At 39.2% G+C, this 26854-nt stretch overlaps 1 protein-coding gene across 1 annotated transcript in view; it reads left to right on the top strand.

Annotated features, from left to right (window-relative positions):
- Positions 1–26854, top strand: part of pdss2 (prenyl (decaprenyl) diphosphate synthase, subunit 2) — a 72508-nt gene that overhangs the window by 15066 nt on the left and 30588 nt on the right. The window contains exons 2-3 of the mRNA XM_088625742.1: positions 8598–8732; positions 25039–25237. Of these exons, the coding sequence (XP_088481868.1) occupies positions 8598–8732; positions 25039–25237 (334 nt within the window). The remainder of the gene's footprint in view (positions 1–8597; positions 8733–25038; positions 25238–26854) is intronic.

Below are 26854 nucleotides of genomic sequence, written 5' to 3'. Positions count from 1 at the left end.
ATGCATTGCCTGTGAAACTGATGTGTGCATACTGTAACATCACAGTTTAAAAACAATAGTGTTACAAGTGTCAGCCATTGCCACTCACATATTACCCTTGTGACAACAGGGCACTACTAAGGCAAGTGCATCAGATATTACAGACACAACATCAAAGAGCAAAGACTCAGTTCATTGGATGTTATACAATGCATCACTATCCTGTGGAGTTTTCTGGTGAATTTGTCTTTTGTGAAGAATCCTGAATTTATGAAGTTCATCTCCATCAGATCAGCTTGGGTGTGGAGAAATGCTGACAACATTCCAAAAGCCCTCTTAGTAGAGAACAGTCAAATGCTGTGGCATCAGTGTCATGCGGAAACCTGCTGTTTGGTTTGCTGGGAAAAAAAATGGCCTTCTCGTTTTTGATGGTCATTAAATTGCTGCCTGTTTTCTACAGAAGTATTCTACAAAGCCACATCCTACCACTCTTCCATCGAGGTGATTTACAGTCTCACTCCCATACTCTTCAGTAGGGCAGTGCCACTTACCACTCTGCCAAAATGAAGACAAAATGTTGGAGTGAAAAGGGGGTTAAACATCTACTCTGACCCTAATATGAACCCCACAAAACACATAAGAGAGGGAACTAAGGGAATTATCTACACTGCTCGTCAGTTCTGAACAGTTTAATCATAAGGATGGTTGCAAATGAGATGAGGCCATTGTGTCCATCTGGCCCCTTTCAAAACGTATTAATCCAAGGATCTCATCCAGCTGTTTTATGAAGGAATCAAAATATTGGCTTCAACCACATGACTGGGTCCCTTGTTCCATACTCATACCCTTTCTTCGGTTGTTCTTTGTTTTAAATTACTCTAATTACTTCCACGTAATTTCCACTTATGTCCTCTGGCTCGTATTTCATTGTTCATTTTGAAGCTGTCCACTGTGTTGACTTTGTTGATGCCTTTGAGAATTATGAATACTTATATCAGGTCCCCTTGTAGCCTCTCTAATTAAGACTAAAGCTCGGTTCTTTCAGCTGGTCAGTGTAGGGCATTCTTTTAGGTTCCGAAATGCGCATTCAGTATTTGCTCTTTTCTGGGCTGACTGTGGAGAAGCAATATTTTTGCAGTGTGGTGACAAGGCACGGGTAGGACACTGCAATATCATGAATGGTAATTCTCTATACGTGTTCACATAAGGGCAAAGAAAGGGTTACTTGCAACTTGCTTATGATTCTGGCTTGTTTAACCAAAATCTTACATTTTTCCATCCATTTTCTAATCACTTCTTCCAATTCAGGGTCATGAGGAAGTTGGATATCCTGACAAGCAACAGGCGCATAGCTGGATTCACCCTAGATGGGACGCCAGTCCATTGCAGCGCTGACAGACCGTAACACACACACACTCACAAAAGTCAGTTTGCCCTCAAGCCATTTAACCTACCAGTATGTTTTTGGACTGTGTGAGAAAACTGGAATACCTAAGCCGTGTCCCAAATGCCGCACTAAGCTCTTTCTCCATGTCCACTCTTCTGTGAAGTAGAATGAGTGTGAACCTAAAGGGAAACCACAGTTATTGAATCCTGGTAACACAATTAATTAAACAAATCTTGAATCAAGCACTAAATCGTGAACTGTGTGAAAGTACTGTAAATCGCCATGTTGTAACAAACCACAGGTCTTGAGGACGAGAGCAAAAGTTTGCACAAATTGCGATGTGAAGCATTGAACACTTCCCGCTCACTAGTCACCCTAATGACTAATGTGATGCGTGACGTAATCAACGAATACAGGTTATGCAGCAGACATTGCACAGCAGGAATGTTCCAACATGATCTGTATGTAGTGTTAACAAGTAAGTAGTATTTGTCGGCAAAACCGTCTCGAAATCTAAAGTAATATTTCTATTGGATTAAAAGAGATGTATTCACAAGCCTTCTTGTTTGCAATGTAATAGGGACGCTTCACATCACTGGAAGTTTTGTTGCCTGCTTCTGAATCCCAAGATATGTTGCTGCGCATATCTGGAAATTTGATCTATTTTGTCCTGGAAATTGGGAGGTTTTAGAAGTAACTTTGTGCATTTTACTTTTATTGTGGTTTGAAATGCACATATCAGTGCTGATTCTTTCTAACACCGAAATATAAAAATAACATTGCAGTTTCCCTAAAAAGTGCATAAGCATTCAAGGGTGCACCCTACAAAAAGGGTGATGGGACGCCCTCGCACATTGGTTACATGGCTCATGGTCAAAATGCTTTCTGTTGTTGCTGCTGTTTTGCACTGCTTCTTTTGCAGTGCACATTTGCAAAAAATGTTTCAAGGGAACTTTTCATGCTCCACTCACAATTTGATGCCGTTGAGTGTCATCTTGTCTGTCCCTGCACACATGTAGTGACACATCGTGTTGATTCACTTTGAGCAGGTACAACACAAAAAGGGCAAAGTAAACTAAGGAAAACTTGGCAATACCACTCTCTGCTTATTCAAAGCTTGGTACTATTAAATACATTTCATCTCGTCTGTCCCAGTACAAAAATGACTGTAAGAGGAACGTAGCGTCTTCATTCAAAGTAAACTAAATAAGGTAAATCTGGCCATACCTCAAAGCTTTGTACTGTTAAATACTTCATCCTTCCGTGTACAAAATACATTGCAGGTTAAACAAATATTCATTGCTCAAAATGAAGTGGTTAATAATCGCTTTATATCAACATTTCTTACCAAGAATACATACAGTATGAATTTAAAGTAGACTAATGAAAATTTGTTCTGAATTTTAAAACTGTAAAAAAGTTAAATTTGACTAATGTGTGAATTTTGTATTCTCAATGGCAGCATCCCCTTGCTTTGATACGCGAGAACATGAAACATCGTCATTCCACAAGGAATTGGGGGTAGTTCCCTTCAGCGAAGTCCGCTCCGATGCGGACTTCAGAAAGGGCACATTGTGTGCACTTGTGAGCATGTTTGTGAAACACAAATTAGAAATGGGACACCCTGAGCCCTTGCAAACCTGAGCAGGAATGTAAATATGAAGAACTCAAGACCTCAGCTATGCATACTGGGACAAGGCCCTAGAGGAGACCCTAGGGGAGAACATACTCTAGACCCTAGGGGCAAACAGGGGAGACCATACAAACTCCACACAGATAGCACGCGAGGAGTTCAACCCAGCGCCACAGTGACGCAAGGCAGCAGTGCTGTTCACTGTGCCACCGTGCTGCTCTAGTCCAGTACAACAAAATCTAAACACAATATATTTTTCTGTGGATGTAAGAAGTAATGTTTAAAACTTCCTTCTCAGTCCTAAGAAAAAATAATTTAAAAAATCCTTTAGATCTTTGGAGAAATAATAACTAGCATCTTATTTATTTGAAAATGGCAGAAATGAAGTAGACTGTTTCATTTTGTAATGATCTAAACCAAAATGTATCCAGATCCTCAATTTCATGTTGTGTTTTTTTTGGACTGTGGTTTGTAGGTGGCGAGAACATTATTAAGGGAGCTGTGTGACTAAGTTCTGTCACAAGGGACACAGTTTTTACGTCTGGCTGTTACAGCACCTTGGTTTCCTGAGGGGTCCTGAATGTGGCTTTGATAAGGAAGCCACAGAGGGCTTAGTTAGCTCTTCCTGTCTCTGGTTGTAGCCCCCAGCAAGATCTGTTTGTCATCCACCACAGGTTACGGTTACACGTAGTGCATGGTACATTTTCCAAGTTTTAATCCTGCGCTGTTGCATTTGGAGTTTATTTCCATGGCAACCATTACTTTCAGGCTTTGACGTTGTCAACTACCTGTTAGAATTTTGCCCCTCTGAAGATCCTGAGCATACTTCAGTGTTCGAGTGTTGAAAAATAGTCATTTAAAAAAAATGTATGTGTAAATCATGCACATTGTGAGGAAGTCTTTCTTCAGAATTGATAAAATATTGCCAATGGGGAAAACTGGAAACCCTTTAAAAGATAAAGACAGGTAATTAAAAACATGATCCGCTTGCATTCTTTTTATAGAATATGTCCTTATTTTGCGATATTATCTCTTTTCTAATATTTACTTTTCAGATCAGTTCAAGAGATATTATGTTTAGATAAACCTGTTTTTCTCTTGCTAATGTGTTTAACATTTGCATTTAAATTAATCATTTCTTTGAAAAATGGCCTGTGCTCAATGTAAAAAATGATGAGTATGGCAGCCGCGTTTATACAGAGCAATATCCACAGCTGGGCATTTTACCGGGACAGTTGGCATTAAGTGCCTTGATCATAAGTACAGCAGCAGTGCCCATCTGGAGTTTGAACCTGTAACCTTCCACCTTAAAGCTTCCTGAGCCCTAACACTACTTCCCTAACCACTCCTTTCTTACCTTCTGAAATCTTTCAAGATTTAATCTGAAATTTACTTAATAAGGATTTGAAGTCCTTGAAGCACGTCAGTTGTTCATTTGTGAAAAACGTTGGTTAATACTATACACTATGTGAACATCTGTACATTCATTGTCTTGTCTTCTGTGATGTGACAAATTACTTCCCCAGTCTGACATTCTTACATGAAAATTAAAAATATACAGGAAAAAAAACTTTATACTTTCATTTTGTAAGGTCTTTCTGTGTGTTGTTTTCTTGTTTCAATCTTTTCCCTATGTAAAAAGTAAGTCCTAGGTCCAGCTACCTCAGATGATATCACAACATAAATGTTTCTTGAAAGAATGAATTAATGATGATTTCGACATGGGAATTCCTATAAAATTGCACTGCCCTCCAATGTGAGTTTCCGTAAAGCAATTATAAGCAATTCTGCTTGTGTGCAGTACGAGGAAAAAGTAATTCCTTAGTCAGGAGAGAGAATTAAATTAAAGGTATCACCTCTGGAGACAGAACAAGAGTAACATTTTGTTTCATTAAGGATGTTCTTTCTGCATTTAATTTACATACCATCATTTGCCAAAATGTGAAATTTTAAGTACAGTATGCTGCAGTGTGTAGTTGTATCACAACTGTTCAGGCATTGGTTTACATTCAAGTATTACCTGTCAATCTGAATGAATTATGAGCAAATGAAGAATTTTCTCTTAGGCATCATTTTGTGAAGAACTGTTACATACTTGGGGATTTATTGCTTGAATTGAATACCAGCATGCTTACATTTACTCTCATTCTCTGTCTCATTTAAAACTGCGGTTCTTCTTTGTTTTGATCTTGCAGAAACAACTCAATGTAGCGTTTTAAAAAAAGAAGAGGTCAAGCACAGTCAGTGCTGGTGTGTCCTGGTGTATGAGCTGTAGCGTCACCTGTGGACGTTTGAAGGGTCTTGGAGTATGCAGCCATATTTCTGCTACTCATTTGCATTACATAGACCACTCCTTCTGTTTTACATCTTCAATTAACATTTTTTTCTAAAAGAAAATAGCACCAGGAAGCATGGATGAAGGATTTCTGTATCTCTTTAATATACTGGATACTAAAACAGTGTTTGTATTTTTGAGTGGATGTTTCATCATTAGGGAGAGAGATGTTGCCTTTTTTCCTGTATCCCGCATTGCAAAGTACATGGTATACTGTCTGTATGCCACATAGTATACTATGAGTACTATATGCTATGTACAGTGGTGTGAAGAAGTGTTTGCCCCCTTCCTGATTTCTTATTTTTTTTCCATGTTTGTCACACTGAAATGTTTCAGATCATCAAACAAATTGAAATATTAGACAAAGATAACACAAGTAAACACAAAATGCAGTTTTTAAATGAAGGCTTTTATTATTAAAGGGAAATAAAATCCAAACCTACATGGCCCTGTGTGAAAAAGTGATTGCCCCCCCCTGTTAAAACATAAATCAACTGTGGTTTATCACATCTTTGGAAAGCTGAGTTCAATTTCTCAAGCCACACCCAGGCCTGATTACTGCCACACCTGTTCTCAATCAAGAAATCACTTAAATAGGACCTGCCTGACAAAGTGAAGTAGACCAAAAGATCCTCAAAAGCTAGACATCATACTGCGATCCAAAGAAATTCAGGAACAAATGAGAAACAGAGTAATTGAGATTTATCAGTCTGGAAAAGGTTATGAAGCCATTTCTAAAGCTTTGAGACTTCAGCGAACCACAGTGAGAGCCATTATCCACAAATGGCGAAAACATGGAACAGTGGTGAACCTTCCCAGGAGTGGCCGGCCGACCAAAATTACCCCAAGAGTGCAGCGACGACTTATCCAAGAGGTCAGAAAAAACCCCACAACAACATCCAAAGAACTGCAGGCTTCACTTGCCTCAGTTAAAGTCAATGTTCATGACTCCACCAATAGAAAGAGACTGGGCAAAAATGGCCTGCATGGCAGAGTTCCAAGACGAAAACCACTGCTGAGCAAAAAGAACATAAAGGCTCGTCTCAGCTTTGCCAGAAAACATCTTGATGATCCCCAAGACTTTTGGGAAAATACTCTGTGGACTGACGAGACAAAAGTTGAACTTTTTGGAAGGTGTGTGTCCCATTACATCTGGCGTAAAAGTAACACAGCATTTCAGAAAAGGAACATCATACGAACAGTAAAATATGGTGGTGGTAGTGTGATGGTCTGGGGCTGTTTTGCTGCTTCAGGACCTGGAAGACTTGCTGTGGTAAATGGAACCATGAATTCTGCTGTCTACCAAAAAATCCTGAAGGAGAATGTCCGGCCATCTGTTCGTGACCTCAAGCTGAAGCACACTTGGGTTCTGCAGCAGGACAATGATCCAAAACACACCAGCAAGTCCACCTCTGAATGGCTTAAGAAAAACAAAATGACTTTGGAGTGGCCTAGTCAAAGTCCTGACCTGAATCCGATTGAGATGTTGTGGCATGACCTTAAAAAAAGCGGTTAAGGCTCGAAAACCCTCCAATGTGGCTGAATTACAACAATTCTGCAAAGATGAGTGGGCCAAAATTCCTCCACAGCGCTGTAAAAGACTCATTGCCAGTTATCGCAAACGCTTGATTGCAGTTGTTGCTGCTAAGGGTGGCCCAACCAGTTATTAGGCTTAGGGGGCAATCACTTTTTCACACAGGGCCATGTAGGTTTGGATTTTTTTTCCCTTAATAATAAAAGCCTTCATTTAAAAACTGCATTTTGTGTTTACTTGTGTTATCTTTGTCTAATATTTCAATTTGTTTGATGATCTGAAACATTTCAGTGTGACAAACATGGAAAAAAAATAAGAAATCAGGAAGGGGGCAAACACTTCTTCACACCACTGTATATACTAGACCACATGGTATACTGTCTGTATAGCAGATGGTAAATGGTCTTCAGGGTGTACTGCAGAGAATGTGGAGACACAATTTAGTAAGGTTACCCCCTTCACCTTATACAGTAAATGTTCAATGGTGATTATAAGCATTGAGGACAATATGAACAAATCTAGTTAGTTTGAGGATGACAATTCTTCCCACTAAAATTGGTGTAAACATTATAGTAATAGTTATAGTAGTAATAGGTCAAAGTTAAACTAGGTAAAAAAAAGTTAAGCTCTGTTGTAAAGCTATGTGTACAAGTAGATACGACTATTGACATCCTGTGAATGATAGTTTTTTTACTAATGCATGAAGTGTAATTGCTGTTCACATCGATTTGTTTTCTAAATCGGTTAAATGCTCATGAAATGGTCATTCTTTACATTTGCTGGAGAATTAACTTAGTCTTCTAATACTTCTGTCTCTATTGAAATTGAAGGAGGACTTTTAAAAGATAGATAAGGCATGCAATGATCCCTTCTTCTTAACGGGAGTGCCATTCCTCTGATATTATTAGCACATTGACCAAAATGAGCAGTATGTACTATTTGAGCCAAGGCTCTCTGGTAAGAAATTGATCTGACATTGAAGTGATGTAATGAGAAAGTGTCATTTAAAAAGCTGTTGCTTTGGACGTGTTGTATTCATGAACTGCTATACAGGATTTTTATTGCCGTACCTGCTATGCTGTTCTGAAAGGATGAATATTGACTCACCACTCATATGTGATTATAAATCTGTTTCCAGACTGCTATGAAATGTGCACATCAGGGTTATCATTTAATTTTAGATTTGTTTTTCTCCTGGGGTTGAACATGACCTGAAACTTCTGCCAGGGGATTTTGGTGGAACCCTAGTATTTAAAGTGTATTTCTCAACCAATCTAAAGCCCAGGAATTGGCATGCTGGTGTCTGCAGTGAACACCTTCCCAAACACTGTGGTCATCGATGTTGTTTCAAGGGTTGAACCGCTGAAGAAAGTGGAATTAATCTGAACACATTATACTGGTGGAAATGCTGAGTTGTGTTGATTGACTTGTTAATGTCAGAAAAACGTCAATAATGTTAGAGCATTTGCTGATGAGTGTATAGTCATTGGGCTTATGAGACTCAGGGATATCGAAGTGTGAAGCGCTGAAATAACGCAAAGACTGAATGAATCCGGGTGAGCAGTATCACATTGCAGTCACAACCAGGGATTTGACATCTGTGTGCTGTTCATGGGTGACTTCCGCATCTAGTTAAAAGGCTATCAGAGGTGCAGATAATGTCTGTCGCATAACAAACTCAGTAGGGCCTTTTCTAAGTGTATTCAGAGACGTCTGTTCTTTCCAACAGGGGGTTTGTCTATGACAGCAGGAACAACCTTCAGATGAGAGGCTTGGTGGTGCTTCTGATCTCTAAAGCTGCTGGGCCTAGCACTGCCACCACAGACCTTCTACAGCAGGACATGGTCAGTGGAATCTACCCCAGGTAAGGCCAGGGATAATGAGTAAGGCTTTCCTGCAGTCACTGTGCCTGGCTTAGCTCAGACTGCTTTTAATAAGGGAAAAAAAGAAAAGAGTTTTTAAGAGTAGTGGAACTTTTCTGTCAGAACAGACAACACTAAGCCTCAGAGACAAGCACACTACATACAATATTGAGTCTGTGCTCTAATGAGCCAATGCTCCTGGGATGTTGATTTCTGTTTCACACTCTGCCATCATTACTGTAACAGGAGCTTGTTTCAAAGAGTGCTGTTCGCCAGCGAAGTAACGCACAGCGCTTAACTTGTGTTAACTGTATTTATCTGCTGTATGTCCAAAAACTCTCTTAAAGGCCTGGAGTCTCATACAACATGCTTGATGCATTCCTTTGCATGACTATGTGTGCAAAATAAAATCCTGCTCATGTTGCAAGGTCTTGTCCAAAAGCAGAGGCAAACATCAGTCCATGTTGAGTTTGCTGCTCTTACTGTAGAAGACTTTCCCCTGAAAACTGAAGCACATTGATTTGACAGTGAAAATACATGTGACTTATACTGGCTCTAACTGTTATGTACACCCGCATTTTCCTTATTTTTGCAGTTACAGTTCCCATGTTAACTGACAAAAACATTCTTGACTTCTCCTATGTAATATAGAAGCATGTCTTGCAATGAACATCTTTTCAGATTTTGCTAAGTGTAAAATCAAACTGAATTATATTAAGGTGAATAATAATTCTAATAAAGCAGAACTGTCCCAAATGGCCGTTCAATTCCGATTGCATGTATAAAGTCCAATTTAGCAGTCAAAAACAGACCGCTGTTTCTTCCATATATACAGAATGTGTTATAATACCTTAATCCTTGAAAAATACAGCAGTTCTAGGCTTGTCTATAGCCCTGCTGAATAGTCCAGATGTTTTTACTGTATGTAGCAGTAGTGCATGCCTAGGCCAAGAAACCTGGGTTTGTGTCCTGCCTGGGACTTAGGGAAGTTGCAATAGGCATATGAATGAATTAAGCTTCCTTGCTTTGAGAGAGTTATCGGGTATGCAAAGTGCTTAGCACCATATCTCTCTTCGCTCTTGAAAAGTAGTTCGTTATGCTGGTATTGTGCAACCTAAAGTTGAGCCATGTCTGAAAATTCAAGGATACTGCCTTAAGGTTTATATATCTACTACCTCGCAGCGCAAGCAAGCTCTGATGTGGTTTAATGCATGCCATGTCATTGCAACCTAAACACGTACTGGGGTCATTTCAGTACTGGAGCCTATTATTAGAGACTGCACAGAATAAAAATCACCAGACTGTTATAGTAAGTTAACAAGTCAAATTATTTAGTAATACCAAAATAGGAGAATCATCAAACACTGTTGATGTAGAAATTTACTAAATTTAAGACTAAATTCGATATTGGGCAAACAACTCGCAGATAACATTTAGCATGCAAAGTTCAGTGTGTTTTATGCAAGTATCGGAAACATACACTGTAAATAGAAAAGGGGAAATGCAGAGTTTGAGAGAGACCTACATAAATATATAGACACACCAATTTCATCTTTTGGACAATGTATGGAAGCTTGGGATGAATACTGTTAAAAATGTAGAATTTAAATCAAAGGATGCTGTGTTAAAATTGTAAAAGAACACTTAGAATATTGAGTTAAACTTTGGTCAAGATACTGCTGTGCAGCCTGGAATCAGTCCAGAGAAGAACAACTACAGTAGATACATTTCTAGGCTTGAAGGAATGTCCTACACAAAATATTCTGTAATTTGCTACTGGCAGGACTAAGGATAGTGTCCACATGGTGGGATCCTGTGTTATCCCTGAAATGCTTGTGTGAGTCCTCCTCCTTTCAACACTCAATCGAGTTCTGATATTTTCTTGCTAATAAAAGAGCTATATGTTACCAGTGTGTGGCCTGAACGTTTTAGTTTTCTAAGCCAAGTTTTCCAGTACTTTCTGGGAAATGTACTGCCTAGCCTTACACGTTCTGTTTTCCTCTCTCCGAGGTTGGAAGTAACCTCAGTTTTGCAAGACACATTGTACCACATATATGTTTGCAGGTAGCCATCTGGAATAACAGCCTCACAACTACATTTAGCCTTTGGCACGTACATTATGAATTAGCACAAGCCATCCCTAACCAAGATGGGGAAAAGCCCAATGCCAAAAAATAGAGGTTACATGAGGGGAAAAATGAAGGCTCCTCTTAGTACCTTGAAACCGGACAGCTGTTGTTTTGAATTTGCTCCAGTGGTACAAAGAAGAGAAAGAGGGATTTTGTTATTCTCATTAGCCAGTTAGACACCGGCTTGACACCAACTTGTCATTTCAAAGAGGCAACACTGTTCCTGTCTGCTGTCTCAGTTTAACAATTCATAGAAAGCTGTAGAGACCCCATTATACAGAGAGAGCTACTGAAATGCTATTATATCTTGGCTGAAAAGCAAGCTTCCTTCATAATGCCCAGGGCAAGGTTAAAGGTCTTCTTTCCTTGCCTGCAGAAATAAAATTGAATTCAGTAACTCAAAGAAGAGATTTCTACACACTGCAATTCAGTAAGCAGTCTATATTTCCCTATTATGGTAGCAGTAAGGTAGTTACATCATTTCATTTTTATCTAGTATTAAATGAAAAAAAAAACTTAAAATCTGGGTAACGGAATGTATAAAGCTGTGTTTGTTATATTTCTTAATATGCATTGCTTTATTTTATTACTCATTGATTTATAAGATATGGTTGAGGTTTGTAGTCAGAAAACTTTCAATTTGAAGATGGGGTCAAGCTGCAGTGTATCCCATTATTTATGAACGTTAATCAGATGTGGTTACTCCAATAGCAGATTCTGACTTTCTTACAATTCCTTTCTGGGTGAGTTAATGAATGTCTGAATTGCCCTTATAATTAGTTTTTTTTGTTATAGCCCAGTACACTGAAAATCTCCTGTGACCCCACTAGCCCTGTACAGCCCTTTGTATGGGCTGTTTTATCAGCAAGAAATTTAGTAAATGTTTAAAAGTAGTATTACACTGTGCCCTCAGCTGTCATGAGCAATACCCTATCAAGAAACCTTTTGGAGCTACACTATCAAAACTGCTTTGTTTTTCGTTTGAATTAAGAAGGTAAGCTTTTATTTTCTTGAATGTTTTTGTTTTTCCTCCATAAATCAAGGTAAATCAATAAAATAAAATGAGAAGGAGTGGTTTATGTGGTTTCATTAGCAGTTGCTGAACTTGTGTTTATTACTTGGTCAGTAATCTGAACAGGTCATAGGAGAGTGCTCTTTTTTAGAACTCTGGTTTTTTAACATGCTGTGGTTTAATTTGGAGAAGCAGCGGGAACATGAGGAAAACGCAATAGGAATAAAGAAAAGAAATCCTACACATTTAACCGTTTTTTGCGGTTTTCAATAAGAGATTAAGCTGAGATCAGACTCCCTCAATGTGATATTCCAGGATCACAATGCAAAGGCAAAATATCAATTTAAGTTAAGGCTTGTTTGAGCTTAAATATGTCATTTTTCACCAGGATTAACCCGTGTGAAGTTGATCTTTGTCAAGGCTCTTATAACCCAATAAAATCCCAAAGCTTCAGAGCAGTCTACAAGGTTGCAGCTTTGCATGAGGCATTATTGTGAGTTTCCCTAAATTCCCTGTGAGCTTGCCCTGGGCCAGCCCTTGAGGGAGTCCCCTCTTAGCTAAGGGTCTTTTTCAGCACTGCACACGTTGCATTCACCCCTCATCCCACTCCAGCAGTCTTTGTAGGAATAGAGTGTCGAGAGTCGACCAACTTTGGCAATACAGTGAGGCTCATATACCACACAAAGAAAGGGACATCCAATAAGTCTTGGTAGCATTGACATTGCTGCATGTTGAATGCAGCTTTCAGCCCTCTGGGAAGGGGAGAAGTCACGTTATAATCCGTTCTTCGCTTTCTCAGCTCTGCGCAGCCGACATCCATGATCGTCAGGGATTTCATTTAGGAAAAAAAGATGCACGTCTTATATTGATGAGAAGAGCAGTTGGAAACCATATGGTTCCTTAATGAGGAAGAAACAGATGCAATTAAGATCAGTTTTATTCAGGTCATATTCAGAGATGACAGGGCGTATCCTGCACAATTTTCCTGGCAAGATGAACTAGTCATCACTGGGGATATCTTTAACTTCCTTGTAATGTTTAGGGTCAATTTGTAATATGCAGACCTTTAAAGCCTTGACTGAGTAGTCAGTGCTTGTTTTTCTGGAGCGCTGCTTTGGGATTAAACGTGTTCCTTCTTCAAAGCATCGGATTTCTTTCTGGCATTGAAGTTCATTGCCATTTCCATGATGCCTTACAAAATTCAAATACAGGGTGAGTCTTTAAGAAATAGTCTTTACTAATCCACAAATATAATATATTGGTGAAACCTTTTTGCCTTTGCTAAAGACGTTTCTGTATACAGACTTCTGATGCATATGGAGTTCAGACTCTCCTGACATGGGAATGAAGTGTGAAACTTTTCACAGGTTTTTGACCATACTATGTGGACCTTACTTCCATTTGTATAGTCAATAATGATAAGCCGAGATATATGTGTACTCCACTGGAAAAAAAGATCCACCATCAGCTGGTTCGGGGTGTGTTGGCATCGTCCCTTTATTTACAGTACAAACAGAACTGATTTGTTAACTAGATTAATAAAAAAGGTTGTTCACATGGGTTAATGTTTTAAGCTTTGGTTTATGCTCTGCTTAAAAATAGCATGTCATTTCAGAAAGACTGTTCCCTTTCATATTTTTTAAGAAAAAAAATGAAGACGGATAGTGCTTTAAATGGGCAATTTTATATGCGTATTATGTGTCAGCTGTGCCAAGTAGTTACCAGAATCCAGTGTTATGTTTGGCCATGTCTGTGGTGTTTCAATGACCTCTTTTTTAGTGAGACCTCTGTTGCAGTCACATCAGTGGGTGTGAGGTGTCGGTCTGGTTAGTAACTATTACAAGCGTCCGGTTAATCTTTGCTTTTTTTTCTTGAACCACACCCCAGGCCTGTCTCATTGCCTGCTCCTACAGGAAGTGACTGAATTCTTCCAGTGCTCGGACGGCAGTCACTTCAGACACAGTTTTTTCCCCTGTTATACCATTGCTTGATTTGGAACTGTTATACCTCTCGCTGCATGCTCGCTGCCTTTGCCTAAATAATGTTCTAGAACATCAAAGCCTGTGGTTAACTCAAAAGATTCATTTTCCTTCAATTGTTGATGCATTTGCACCGCAAAGCTGTAATACAAAGGTAAAAATCAGTGGCCTTGTTTACTTATTTATATTAAGTGACCGTTTATACTGTTGACTCTGCTTCAGAATGCATAAGTCAATATCACAAAACCACTATAATTCTGCAAATTCTGCACTGTTTGGCACCAGTCAGCTGCCTTGCTTGGCCTGAGCCCAGGGCTGAATGGCATGTAGTTTCCAGGTCTGGATTGCTGTATGCCTGCAGAGCCATGAGAGGAAACTCTCCATGGGCCTGGTGGCTCATTTCTCAAGTTTTCTATTGTGTGTGTTCCATATTTATGTGTGCGCACGCTGTAAGGGTAGTTTTACATGTGGTAATTACTGGTAGTTAGAATTGCTAGCGGGCAGATTGCTACAGAATTGTCAGCTGTAACAAAGTAATTGAGATTGCATGTGATATTGCCAAGATAGGAAAAGCTATTGATATTTATTCTGAATGTGCTGGAGCTGATATTTAAAATCCCACCTTTTATTGTAATTAAGTCACAGAAGCAGGGAAAAGATTTGTTGTGGAACTATTAGCAGTGTTGATAGAAAAAGATTAACAAGTATACATTAGAATAACTGATTTATTAAAGGAATTGCTGGAAATGTACAGAATTAGTAGCAAGTACTACTGCAACGTCTAACTTACTCCTGTTCATGGTATAGGTCATGTTTGGCCCATTTTTTACCTCTACTTAACCGTTGAATGGTTATAACCTTTTCCAGAAATCAAAAAGACCTTACATGATAGAGAAATAATTTAATTGTAGAGATCTCAAATGAGCCTACATTGGAATTCTGTGAAATGTGAAATGTTCAGTAAAACAGTTGTCTGATTGTAACCATAGACTTCATCCTGCTCAAAACATGTAAATCTGGATTGAGTTCAAATTGGCTTTAGAGTTTGATGTCATTGTCTAGACTCTAATCTACTTTTCCTGCACATTTCGCCTTCTCCACTGGGTGGTAGATAAATCGGCAGCCGCACAGAAGAGAAAACCTGCTATAATACAGCTCAGTATTAAATGTGTTTGTTTAGCTCTGTTTTTGTCACTTTAATGTTAATTGTGTTGTGTTAATTGGCCATTTGGGAAAATTAATTAAAATATTGAATTCTGTTTCATTATGCAGACATTTAATTAGTAGTAATTAACAGGAGACTATATCCGATCTCAAATAAAACCTGTGACGGTATTAGTAATAGGTTTATTCCATGCTGAAAAAAAGAAGAAAGTAAACACTTCTTCTTCTCTTCTTCTTTTTTTCAGCATGGAATAAACCTATTACAACCTACGCATGCTGACGCAGCTACCCACCTGTAATGGTATTAGTTGTGTTTATCCCTTTCAATTACAACACAAGCCTGACCCACTCTATTCAAATCTGTGCTGGACTTCAACCAGTTTTGGACACCAAACAAAGCTTCCAGGAAATGTAGATTCCAATCTAGGCTATGGTATATGACGAACTGCACAAAATCAGTTATCTGTTTTGAGTTGGGTGAGGTCAGGGGTCACAAAGTCATACAGTTTTTTTTTTGTTTTTCTGTTTTATCATACAGCACTGGTATCTCTTTAACTTTTAGAAACATACTCAGAGACCCCCCCCTTAATCAGTGATCGTGCTGCTTGCGCCTCAGTCATGTCACTAGCTGACTGTGACTGGGATTGCTGAAGTGGTGATGGGCAGTGGGCTGAGCCCTGCCAAGGGCAGTGTGGGGTTAGCCGGCCTGGGCCCTGTTTTAAGTGCTGTCAGTGAGAGACATACCTCTCCTCCAGTCGGTGTCGATACTCTGGTATGGGGATAGTGGTCCCTGTGATGTGTTCAAAGTTAATTGAATCGTCGGTAGGCAGGTAGAAGGAGTCCTCCTGTGTGTGGTCATGCTGCCATGTCTGCCATGTCTGACTATCAGTCAAGACTTGAAAAACACAGATGGCTTTTCTTAAATTTTGATGCCAAAATAAAAACAGTCGATTCTAATTTTAAAAAAACAACAACTTTACAGTTCTGTGTAGATTTTAAACCAAGTATTGAAATGCAGGAGAGCTCGTACAGAGCACACACTGTAAGAAAAAACACCTGTTTATTTGAATTTAATTTCAAACGCCTAAATACCGCTTATTTTGCTCAAACTGTGAAGCACCCCAGTGACAACGGGGCTCTGCCTATGGTAGGAGGCAGCTGAAGAGCTTTGTCCGCAGTGGTGAACTCCATGCAAGAAGTGAAAGGAAATAATGAGATGTGACTCTGCTCTGCATTTAATTGTACACCTGTTGTTGAAGGCTTGTGCACAGGAGCCCTTGCTACCGTGTCAATGAGCAATGAGCATTATGGGTCAGTGCTACTGGTTTATGGCACTACAATAATGATTTAAGTAATGAGACAAAAGTGAACATTCTGAGATCAGCCACTAGAATATTGTACCGTAGCAACAATTTATAACTGGTTTAATAATTGTCAGTATTTCTGCTAGGAACAAGTAGCATTTAAATTTATTTTACATGACAACTGATAAAATGTAACAGTTTTGGATGAGACAAAAATAGGGTAAATTAAAGATTTTGTCTGAATCGGAAATATATATTTATGTATACTTAGGCTTTCTTAGATAAAACAGTTTTTTGTCCCAAAGCTGACATTTTGAAAAAGGAACATTTTTAATATTTTTTTTGAATTTGCATCCCTATTCTTTATCTGCTAAAGACGATTTTAGAGTGGAGAGCGAGCAGAGAGCTCTTTATAGCTGGGTTCAGTGGTGCTGTATTTCTAAGACACTAGAGGATGATTTGAAATACACTTTGGTACAAGAGTGGATGGCATGAAACATCAGTAGCTTTATAATGAAATGTTTCAGTCTGCCCTGAGAACCTTTTTTTCAGACCATTTTCTCGCTGTTTCATCAAGGTATGTAACAAGGAATATTGGAGCCGAACCCTGCAAAAACAGCTTGGTTTTTGATAGAATGTTTTCAAATTTTAGTCGAGGCTCACAAATAGGCGCTAAGCAGTGTACACCCTGGATAGGACACCAGTCTATCACAGGGCAGACACACAGACACAAACCTGAGCCAACTTTCCCAGAAGCCAATTAACCTACCAGTAGGTCTTTGGCCTGTGGGAGGAAACTGAAGCATCTAGAGAAAACCCACACGAACATGGGGAGATCATACAAACTGCACACAGAGAGCACCCCAGAAATTGAACCCAGGGCCTCAGGGCTGCGAGTGAGCGATGCTAACCACTGTGCCACTACGCCGCCCACTTAAATCTTCATGTCTAATTTAAAAATAGAAGCTCTGTGCAATGCTGAGGAAACTCCTTTGCCAATAAATAATTTATGCACAAAGCCCTTGCATTAATACCAAACATTAACAGCTGGCTTTTTGATTTTTAATTTGGTTAACTGAAACGCCTTTCTGAAACACCAGGTGGATTTTGATCAGGGGTGCATGTCAGTACTACTCAAATGGGTGAGAGGTTTCAATTTTGGGTTGTTCAGTACTGTTTGAAACATGCCATAAAGCATGCTATTTTAACTTATTTTAACCTCGTTAAGATAGAATTTTTTTTTAGCTAGAAAAGCAGTATTTTATGATGGTTCTATTCATTAGCTTTGAAAGACAAAAAAAATCCCCTGCTCTAGCTTTCCATGGGTTCCTAATGAGCACTGAGTAATTTCCCATTTCCCATTACCTCTTCCACACTCATTTAAACTGGTGCTCTCTTTGTGACTGCTAGCCCTCTGAGTATGGCTCATTACCATTTGGTATGATGTGTATTGATATCTCCTGTAATTGTCACCTCCCATTTGACATGCAGCATTTCTAAAATGTATCGTGCTTGACTAGAGTCTGCTAATAGTTGGCTGGGATATGGTAATCAGCTAACAAATAGGCTTCATACTACATTGCGATGGCTGCTAAATAATGTATACTGTTTTATCAGAACTGTCCATGTGTAAACAGCTTTGCTCACAGGTTATGGCCATTCAGTTAAGCTGTTTAGCATTCGGAAGACAGTTGTCTTTAAACAGCATATGGCTTTCTTTTCAGTACTTTGTGTTATTAAAGTCAATTTTGTGATTTCCAGCAAAATACAGCTAAATCCATCTAGCCTGTAGCATAATGCTGTACCTATTTTTAAAGCTGAATTTGCGTTTGGGTTTGGCTAATGAAATATAGGAAAAGGAAAAGTCCAGACAGAGCCACAGTGTCTCATGGGGCCAGAGGTCATCCTGGTTTCTGTTGCGTGTAGCAGACTAGAAAGGATGTGACACTAGTCTGTCACAGGAATTACACCCCCAACACTACTGGATCCCACTTCCTCAGCTGTGTGGACTGAAACACCTGGGGTACAGTACCTCACTCAAGGTACAACAGCACTGCCTACAGCAAGGAATAACAGAACTATCAGTGATGCAAGAAAATTGTAAGTAATGGTAAGTGTTATACAGCACATGTGTTCTTGTCTTCAGTGGCACAGCTTACTGATACAGTAATAGCCGGGGTCAAGCTTCATAGGAGAGACAAAGATTTATTTTTAGGGGCAGCTGTGAATGTGGAAGGTTGTGGTGTCATTTCCCAGGTGAGACACTGGTTTTGTGCCTTTGAGAAAGCTCCATCATCCAGTTTGTTCCAGTAAAGCCACCCATCCATGTGCAGTGCTGCTTAAACGTATGTGAACCCTTCATCTTTCACCTGCCTTAGGCGAATTATCTCGAAAAAACTCTTTTATCTGACCTCTAAAATTTAATGAAGATAACCTAAATAATGAACACGCATAGAGAAATGTGTCATTATTTATTTGATAAAACATGTTTATTGAACAGAAACTCAGTGACCCAAGTGTGCAACAGTAAGAATTCAGTGGTGACACATCCTTTAGCAGCTGTCGCAGCAACCAAATGTCTCCTTTAGTTACTAATCAGGCTTTCACATTGAATGTTTGCCCACTCTTCTTTACAAAACTGTTCTAACTGCACCAGATTTGTTGGCTGTCTCGCATGAACAGCCCGCTTCAGGTCTGGCCTGGAGATCCTAGGATGTGGTCCTGGGGTTCTTCTGGACGTCCTCTAGGAGTTTTCCTTTTGCCCTCTGGGCACATCTAGGTAGAGTCACCATGGTCTTATATTTGCTCCATTTGTAGACTGCTTGTCCTACAGTAGACCACTGCAGTGAACTCCAGAACATTTTGCTATGGTTTTATAACCCTCTCCAAAATGTTGAGCACTTATAACACCCATATTGAGGTTGCACGAGATCTCTTTTGGTCATGGCATGGTGTATTATACTCACCTGTATGGGTAAGACCAAATTGACTAGGTTACTTACAGTGAGTAGTAGAGGGCATTCGAAACCTTGTCCTGGTGATTGACTCTTTAACTGTATAACTCTTTCAACCTTGTGATTCACTTACTATTGCATGTGCACTCATTTTTATTTACCAATTTCATTTTCTGTTAATGGATCAATTCCACTAAATAATACAAAGAAAAGTGAGGACAGTTTTTGATTAAACAAGGATTTCATAGTAAAAGTGTGACATATAAAGAGCTGCAGTGGGGGTTCAAAAATTTTCAAGACGCACTGTAAATGGGTGCATATGTAAGTCACTTTGGATAAAATCATCAACTAAGTAAATTAGTTATTTTTCAATAAATGACACAGATACACCATACACATCTTTCGCTGTATACAGATATTTACCGATCAGTAAGTTACCAGAGCCCTGTCTTTTACAGACCTAGGAAACGCAGAATTCTCCATGACATTGAGAATCAAAACTCCTTGGTGTTTGAAAGGGTAAAGAGGGAACCTGTGTCCTATTTAACAAGGATCCTTCCCAGGACTAAATCACCCTCTAAAACAGGGAAACAAATGGGAACCTATTCCAAAATAATTCAATAATTCAAGAAAATCTGTATTACCAACAATATAAGACCCTTTCTTAAGAGTATGGGACTCTTCCAGTACACCTTACCTGGATAAATTTGGTTTCTTAGACTGTACGAAGGAGGTGTCTTTCACAACACAGTCACTTCTCCAGTGTTGATTCCTTTCTCCTCTGAGATGATCTGCAGCATATCCACCTGCGTCTTTTATCTTGCCATGAGGCCTTCATGGCTGAATGCTCCAGTCACAGTTGTATAATGATGGTACCTGTTCAATATTGATGTTCTAAGATGGCAAACTTAATGACTAAACAGAGAATGCTTTAATGATTAGATAAAAACTCTTTTTATCTGGGTCATTGTTAACTACCTCAAGGATCTAGGAAAGCTGCATAAACCCTTTCACAACGCCCATTGTTTCCAATTTAAAGTAAAGGCTTTTCTTGGGACCTACAAGCATGTAGCTGACACCTGTATACAACATTGTATTATTTACACTCAGCTGGATCTATTGGTACAACTGATACTAATCTTAATTTTAGAGTGATTTAAAAGGCATGTGCTTTAGAAAGAGAAAATAATACTCTACAAAGTACATTAAACTTTTAAGGTACTGTATATAAAGGTATAAACCTTTATATATAACCTATACATAAGGTATAAACAGAATGCCGTTTGTTGATTACAGCTCAGCATTCAATACCATAGTGCCCTCAAAGCTCGTCATCCAGCTCCAGGACCTGGGGCTGAACACCTCCCTCTGTAACTGGATCCTGGACTTCTTGGCAGAACATCCGCAGGTGGTGAGGGTGGGCACCAACATTTCCTTTACTCTGACTCTAAACACTGGAGCCTCCCAAGGCTGTGTGCTTAGCCCTGTCCTCTACTCCTTATTTACCCATGATTGTGTCACCAGGCATAACTCAAACTCCATCATTAAGTTTGCGGATGATACAACAGTCTTTGGCCTGATCACAGATGGTGAAGAGTCTGCGTACAGGGAAGTGGTTGAAACCCTGGCAGCATGGTGCCAGCAGAACAACCTCTCTCTGAACATCAGTAAGACTAAGGAGATGATCGCTGATTATAGGAAACACCAGGGAGGAGATCACATACCTATTTATATCAATGGGACTGCAGTGGAGAGGGTCAGCAGGTTTAAGTTCCTGGGAGTTAACCTCACAGAGGACTTAACCTGGACCCACCACACCAACATCGTGGTCAAAACAGCACGGCAGCACCTATTCTTTCTCTGCAGGCTGAAAAGGTTTGGCATGCCATCACATATCCAGGCCAACTTCTATAGATGCACTATTGAGAGCATCCTGACTGGTTGCATCACTGCCTGGTATGGGAACTGCTCCTCCTGGGATCATACTGCAGAGGGTGGTGAAGTCTGCGCAGCTCATTACCGGCTGTGAGCTAAAAAACATCCAGGATATCTACTCAGCTAGATGTCTGAAGAAGGCCAGGCCCATTCTCAAGGACCCCAGTCATCCCAGTCATAAACTGTTTTCTCTGCTACTGTCCAGTAAACGGTATCGAAACATTCAGTCAAACTCCCCCCCCCCCGGTGAGCTCGTAGCAAAGACATTTCATTGCCCCAGTATAATGATGGGGACACTATGCTGTAAAAAGGTGCCATCCTTTGGATGAGATGTAAAACCGAGGTCCTGACTCTCTGTGGTCATTTAAAATCCCAGGGTGTTTCTCGAAAAGAGTAGGGGTGTCACCCCAGCGTCCTGGCCAAATTTCCCATTGGCTGTTACCAGTCACCATTACTTGTAAAGCACTTTGAGTGGAGTGTCCAGAAAAAGTGCTATATAAGTGTAAGAAGTTGTTGTTGTTGTTATTATTAATTACAAAAGGTGCTTTTATGTTGGGAAAGGAAATACATGTAAAATGCATTGAATGTACCTATTTTTGTTCACTGAGCATGAATACGTAGTCCTACAGTCTGACATAAGATCTGTGTGATCTCAAACAGGCTGTATTAAAGGGAGTGCATGTATTAAGTCAAAGTCACATAAATTAGTAATCATTAAATATTAAGTCAAGTGTCTAATATTTCCATTTAGATGTAGTTCCAAAATAAAGGCTGGTTTCTTTCATTTATTTACAATCAAATTGCCATGATCTTTTAATGTTTTGGAGAGGTAAAATGGCAAAATCAAACTTGTGCTTAATTAGCTATATGTACTGTACTTTTGCTCATACTATCTTGTGGTGATTACCATCAGCTTGTATGTTTTGCATCTAGCCTGAGGGCAAAGATATATGAATACTGTAAATGTTAAAAAAAGTATATAAACATTGTAATTCTCTGTGCTCCACCTTCATTCTACAGTGCTGTATTTTATCTACTGCTCAGTAAAGTGTAAATAAGAAAAATGAAGCAGTGATATGTTTCATTTCCAAATAGTGGCAATGTTGTCCTGAAGAGTGGAAACTGGTCTTACCACATATACAGTAATAGGACAACTTCATGGCTTCACAAATTAAATTTGATTGCATTACATTTCTAATGCAAACTGTGAAGTATGCCCAATTACATTAGTATTTATCCCTTACAGATAGATCACTTGTGAAAATGTGAACTCTTACTGTTCTTCAGCTTGTATACACTTTCTTTTTAAGAAACATTTTCTTTTAAGACACAATCTGCATCAAGCTGAACAAATTCTTAACCTGGGTGAACGTTTTAATTTCCATTTTAATTTGGAAATAAAAGAGATAAACATTATGGACACCTTTATCTTACCCAGAAAAATACTGTATGTCTTGAAATACAGTTTTTAGGCAGTCCACACGGAGCTTATCAGCCTGGGCCACAGCCAGAGGGACATACTGATAACAAGAACGTACTGTAGCCACAGGAGGCTTAATCAGAGGCCCTTAGAATGCACCTTCGAAACTTTTTTAATAGTCGTTAACAGGAAATCACAGCACCAAAGTGTGTACAATGGAAAATGATAATGCTATCTTTGGAAAATTGAGATGTAAACCATCAAGAACTGGAATGCCACTGCGCAAAACAGTTCACAAAGATGGCATCCAAGGCTGCTGTGTTGCTATGCAACTAGAAGTGGTTGCTATTTTTAGGAAGCACCCTTTTCATATGCTTCTGGTCTGACATGGTGATGTGGGGAGTGGAGGTGGCGGAGGGTTAAGAATAAGGGTTAAAGTGTGTTGTCCTAGACTGTCGGGCTGTGACTGAGGTCAGTCCTGGTACACAACAGCCGCAGCTCAGCTTCTGAATCCGAATTGAAGATCTGAACTGCAAAGACATTGTGTACTGCAGTCAGATCTCAGGGGTGATTAGTCTTGGACCATAATTCTAAGCCCCCTTTTTTATGTCCATCCACTAGATTCCTGGATAGGTTTGTTTTTGTACATCGTGTATCCGTGTATCAAAGCCTGATAGCAAAGATTGGGTTGTGGGTGGCCCAGAAATCGAAGTTATATTCCATTTAAAGAAGCATAGAATGTGAGGAATTAACTGCATTGAGAAACAGAGACCTACAATGTTGGACACGTTTTGTTCTTCAGGAAATGTGACGGTGACTGCCTGAATGGGGCAAAGTGAACACTGATGAATTTTAATGTCAGCTGGAAAATGATGTGTCGTTTAATTAATAGAATCCATATCTAAAAATAAATAAAATCAAATCTCAGAGATGAGAGAAAATGGGAATCTAATTGTCTCATCAGGAAATGTATTCAACACCTTTGTTCTGTGAAAGACGTGATGTTTAAGTGACTATCTCTGTCTCTTCCACTTGATTGTTAGGTTTTTCATTTCTCTTTGTAACAATTCAGTCTTGGAGAAAGACACCTGATTATTCATGTAATGGTTGAATCAACATGTGATTATAGCTTGCCACAGCTCTGCCAAGCAGCTCTAAAAGATCAATTTCTTTCCCTTAGCTGATAATCAAGAATAGCTGTTATTTCTAATTCATATTGTGGACTTTAGTATTACAGAGTGCCTTTCCTTGACAGTAAGGTTCTTTTAAATGGATTTTTATAGTAAATTAAATATGGCTGTCAGTGGAATACATTACTGAGGTAAAAGCCACTCTGACAGATTTTTTCTGAAGCTGCACATGGGTGCTCTGAGTGCTGTTGAAGCTGCAGTGTTGAAAGCCCTAGTGGGCACGATGAAGAGACAGGGCTGTCATCGGCACACTTGACTAGCAGAGGTCAGAGAGGTGGAGCTGATCTTCTCTGGATATTAATGGCTGCCTTCAGCTGGGGAAATGAGCCGTCGCTGAAGTTAGCAGCGTTTTTCGGTACTTATCACTCGGAATCCCCTTGTGCCCAAGCATCTTCTGCTGCAGAACAACACCACCTTTTTTCACCCCCTCCTCAGTCCACCACTGCTTCTCATTGGTATTCTAGTCAGGAGGCTCGTTTCATCAGCCTGGAGCCTGTAATGCTGATGGGCTGCCCGTCACAGGAGCGGAATTAAGATAAACCTTCCTGGAAAACATTCGTCCAAGCAGACTGGCAGAGCAGAGCTGTAGCCTAGCCAGGAATGCCTGGGCCTGAGCAAAACTCGCTTTCATCTCTGCTTGTGCTCGCAAGAGGTTTTTATAACCTAGCTAAAAGTACATGATTTTTTTGTTTTGTTTTACAGTCATTTAATATTTTTGTGTTTAGCAAACAAATCAAAATCAGCAGATTGTTGCAAGAATGATTGCTACTTCACAAGGACATAATTGACAAATTACAAAGGAATAGGAAACAATCTGCATTATACATCCCAACAATACTATAGTTAAATGTGTTTGTTCTTTGTTCAGGTTTACAAGAACAGAATATATCCAGGATACAGTTTTTTAGTGCTGAATTACATTAAACAAGGTGTTAAGTATGTCAATGTGGATCTGATTGGCTTTCATTTTCCTAGGCAGCTGTAAAATGATATAGCATGTGACTTAACAAGATGTACAGTTTATACTGATGCTGGTATCGAGGGGGGAAAAGTTAATGAACAATTTACACACCTTTTACAGTGATGTTTTTTATATACACATTTACATTAGAATATGCTAAAGTGGGTGTTTTGGAAATCCTGTGCCAATTTGGATTTTAGGTGTCTTCTTTGGGGTGCAAGTTATATGTTCTTAGCGTATTTACTTCCTTTGTTTTGCAGCCAGCGGAACCTTGCTGAGATAACTGAGCTAATCCACACTGCGTTCCTGGTGCATCGTGGGATAGTGAACCTGAAAGACTGGATCAATTCTGATGGCCCTCTGAAGGACATGGAGTTTGGAAACAAAATGGCAGTGTTAAGTGGGGATTTCCTTTTAGCCAATGCCTGTACTGGTCTGGCTCAACTGAATAACACAAAGGTATTGCATAAGTTCCATTTCACATCCCATGTGCAAGTATCTTTCAATTTTAACATTTGAGGCAGTACTAAAGCAAAGGTGGTTATTTAACCTCTCCTATAGATTCTTTATTAGTAGCATTTTAACTTTGAGGCGCTGTTAATTAGAAGAGTAGGTTTGGTGTCTGTATGTTAAGGGTGTCCACTCCTGGTCGTGAAGAGTCAGCTTATCTGTAGACTTTTATTCCAATTAAATGCTTTAGAACTGAATTCCAATTTAGCCTAACAAACTAAATCACTTTGCTACTGCCGAAGATAGGAAAAATGTAAACAACTTGCTCTAGCTGTTTGGGAGATGATGCTTTGTAGAAACCTAGGTTGTGGTAATTTTTAGAACTCAAGGGCTTTGTATTTTTATTCATTATAGAAGAGAGACCTGAGGAAGACTTAAGTTATCACAGCCCCCCCAACAGATCATCCAGACTTTAACCATGTCTGAAAAAATTAGGTGCTTGTCACTTTTTGTTTAGTTTGGCCCATGGGAGTTGAAATTTTGATCGAACGAGGTAGAGACGAGGAATCACAGGACAAAGGACAACACAAGATCTGTTTTTTTTTCCATTGGGATAAACAAGATGAAAGATCAACATATTCTTTATTATTTTGTGACATTATTTCTATGAGGTATAGCTCTACAGTAATAGCTGAAATTCGTATGAAGTACAATTACAAATATAAGTCATCACCCCAGACTTATGTCTTAGCTCTTAAGCTAAAGACCTTACTATATCCTTAACCAAAACTGAATGCTGAACAATTACTTCAACACTATTCTAGCCTTACTTTAGCCCTAACCCTAACTGTGTTCATGATATCCAGCCTAAAATTAGTTAATTTTTGCATAAGATAAGCTGATCCTCCCCTGAAGAGAAGAAAAAAAAACTGTGCTCTGATTCACTCAATGACAAATAATTTTCCAAGAGCAATGACAAATTCTGAACTTGGCTAGGTTTTGCTCACAGATTCCAATTAGAACTTACACTTCCTCTGACTGTAGCCATGAAAGAAAAATGAGTGCTTTGCCTTTGTTTCTTTATAATGAAAAGCAAGCATTTTGCCATTTTATTGCTTCCTAGTACACTGTGTGACTTAGGACCAAGTGCCATTTTTTAAATACTTGCATTATCTTTACAAGTTTGGATTACCTGTCAGTTTTACTAAGTAAATAATTCTTTCAGTCTCACAATGAATTATCTGAGATTCTTTGATCAGGGCCTCTGAGCTCATCATTTATGTCTGTACACATTTGGGGCTAACAATTAGATGAGGGACTCGGTACCGATAATGAAATGCAAATCTGTTTTCTTATTGCCAAGGGTAATATTAGCAAAGTCAATTATTTTTCCTCAGGCGTTTCCCTGTAGATATTAGAGGACTGGAGACTAATTGCCCTACGAAGCACTTTGATTTTTAAACATTCTTTGTACTGTTTATTACTGGCTGAGATTTATGCTTCCGATTAGAATAAAAATCACTGTTACACTGAAAGTCTGCCATAGTAATTTGAAGTGCTTAGCTCTTTTTCGGTGAATGTGAATGTACATCATGCAGCACAGCTCACCAGTCTGCTTTAGTGGCA

This window comes from Lepisosteus platostomus, chromosome 3 (genome assembly GCF_059453375.1).
Source record: "Lepisosteus platostomus isolate fLepPlt1 chromosome 3, fLepPlt1.hap1, whole genome shotgun sequence".
Lineage (NCBI taxonomy): Eukaryota > Metazoa > Chordata > Actinopteri > Semionotiformes > Lepisosteidae > Lepisosteus > Lepisosteus platostomus.
This window is presented reverse-complemented; position numbering and strand designations above follow the sequence as displayed.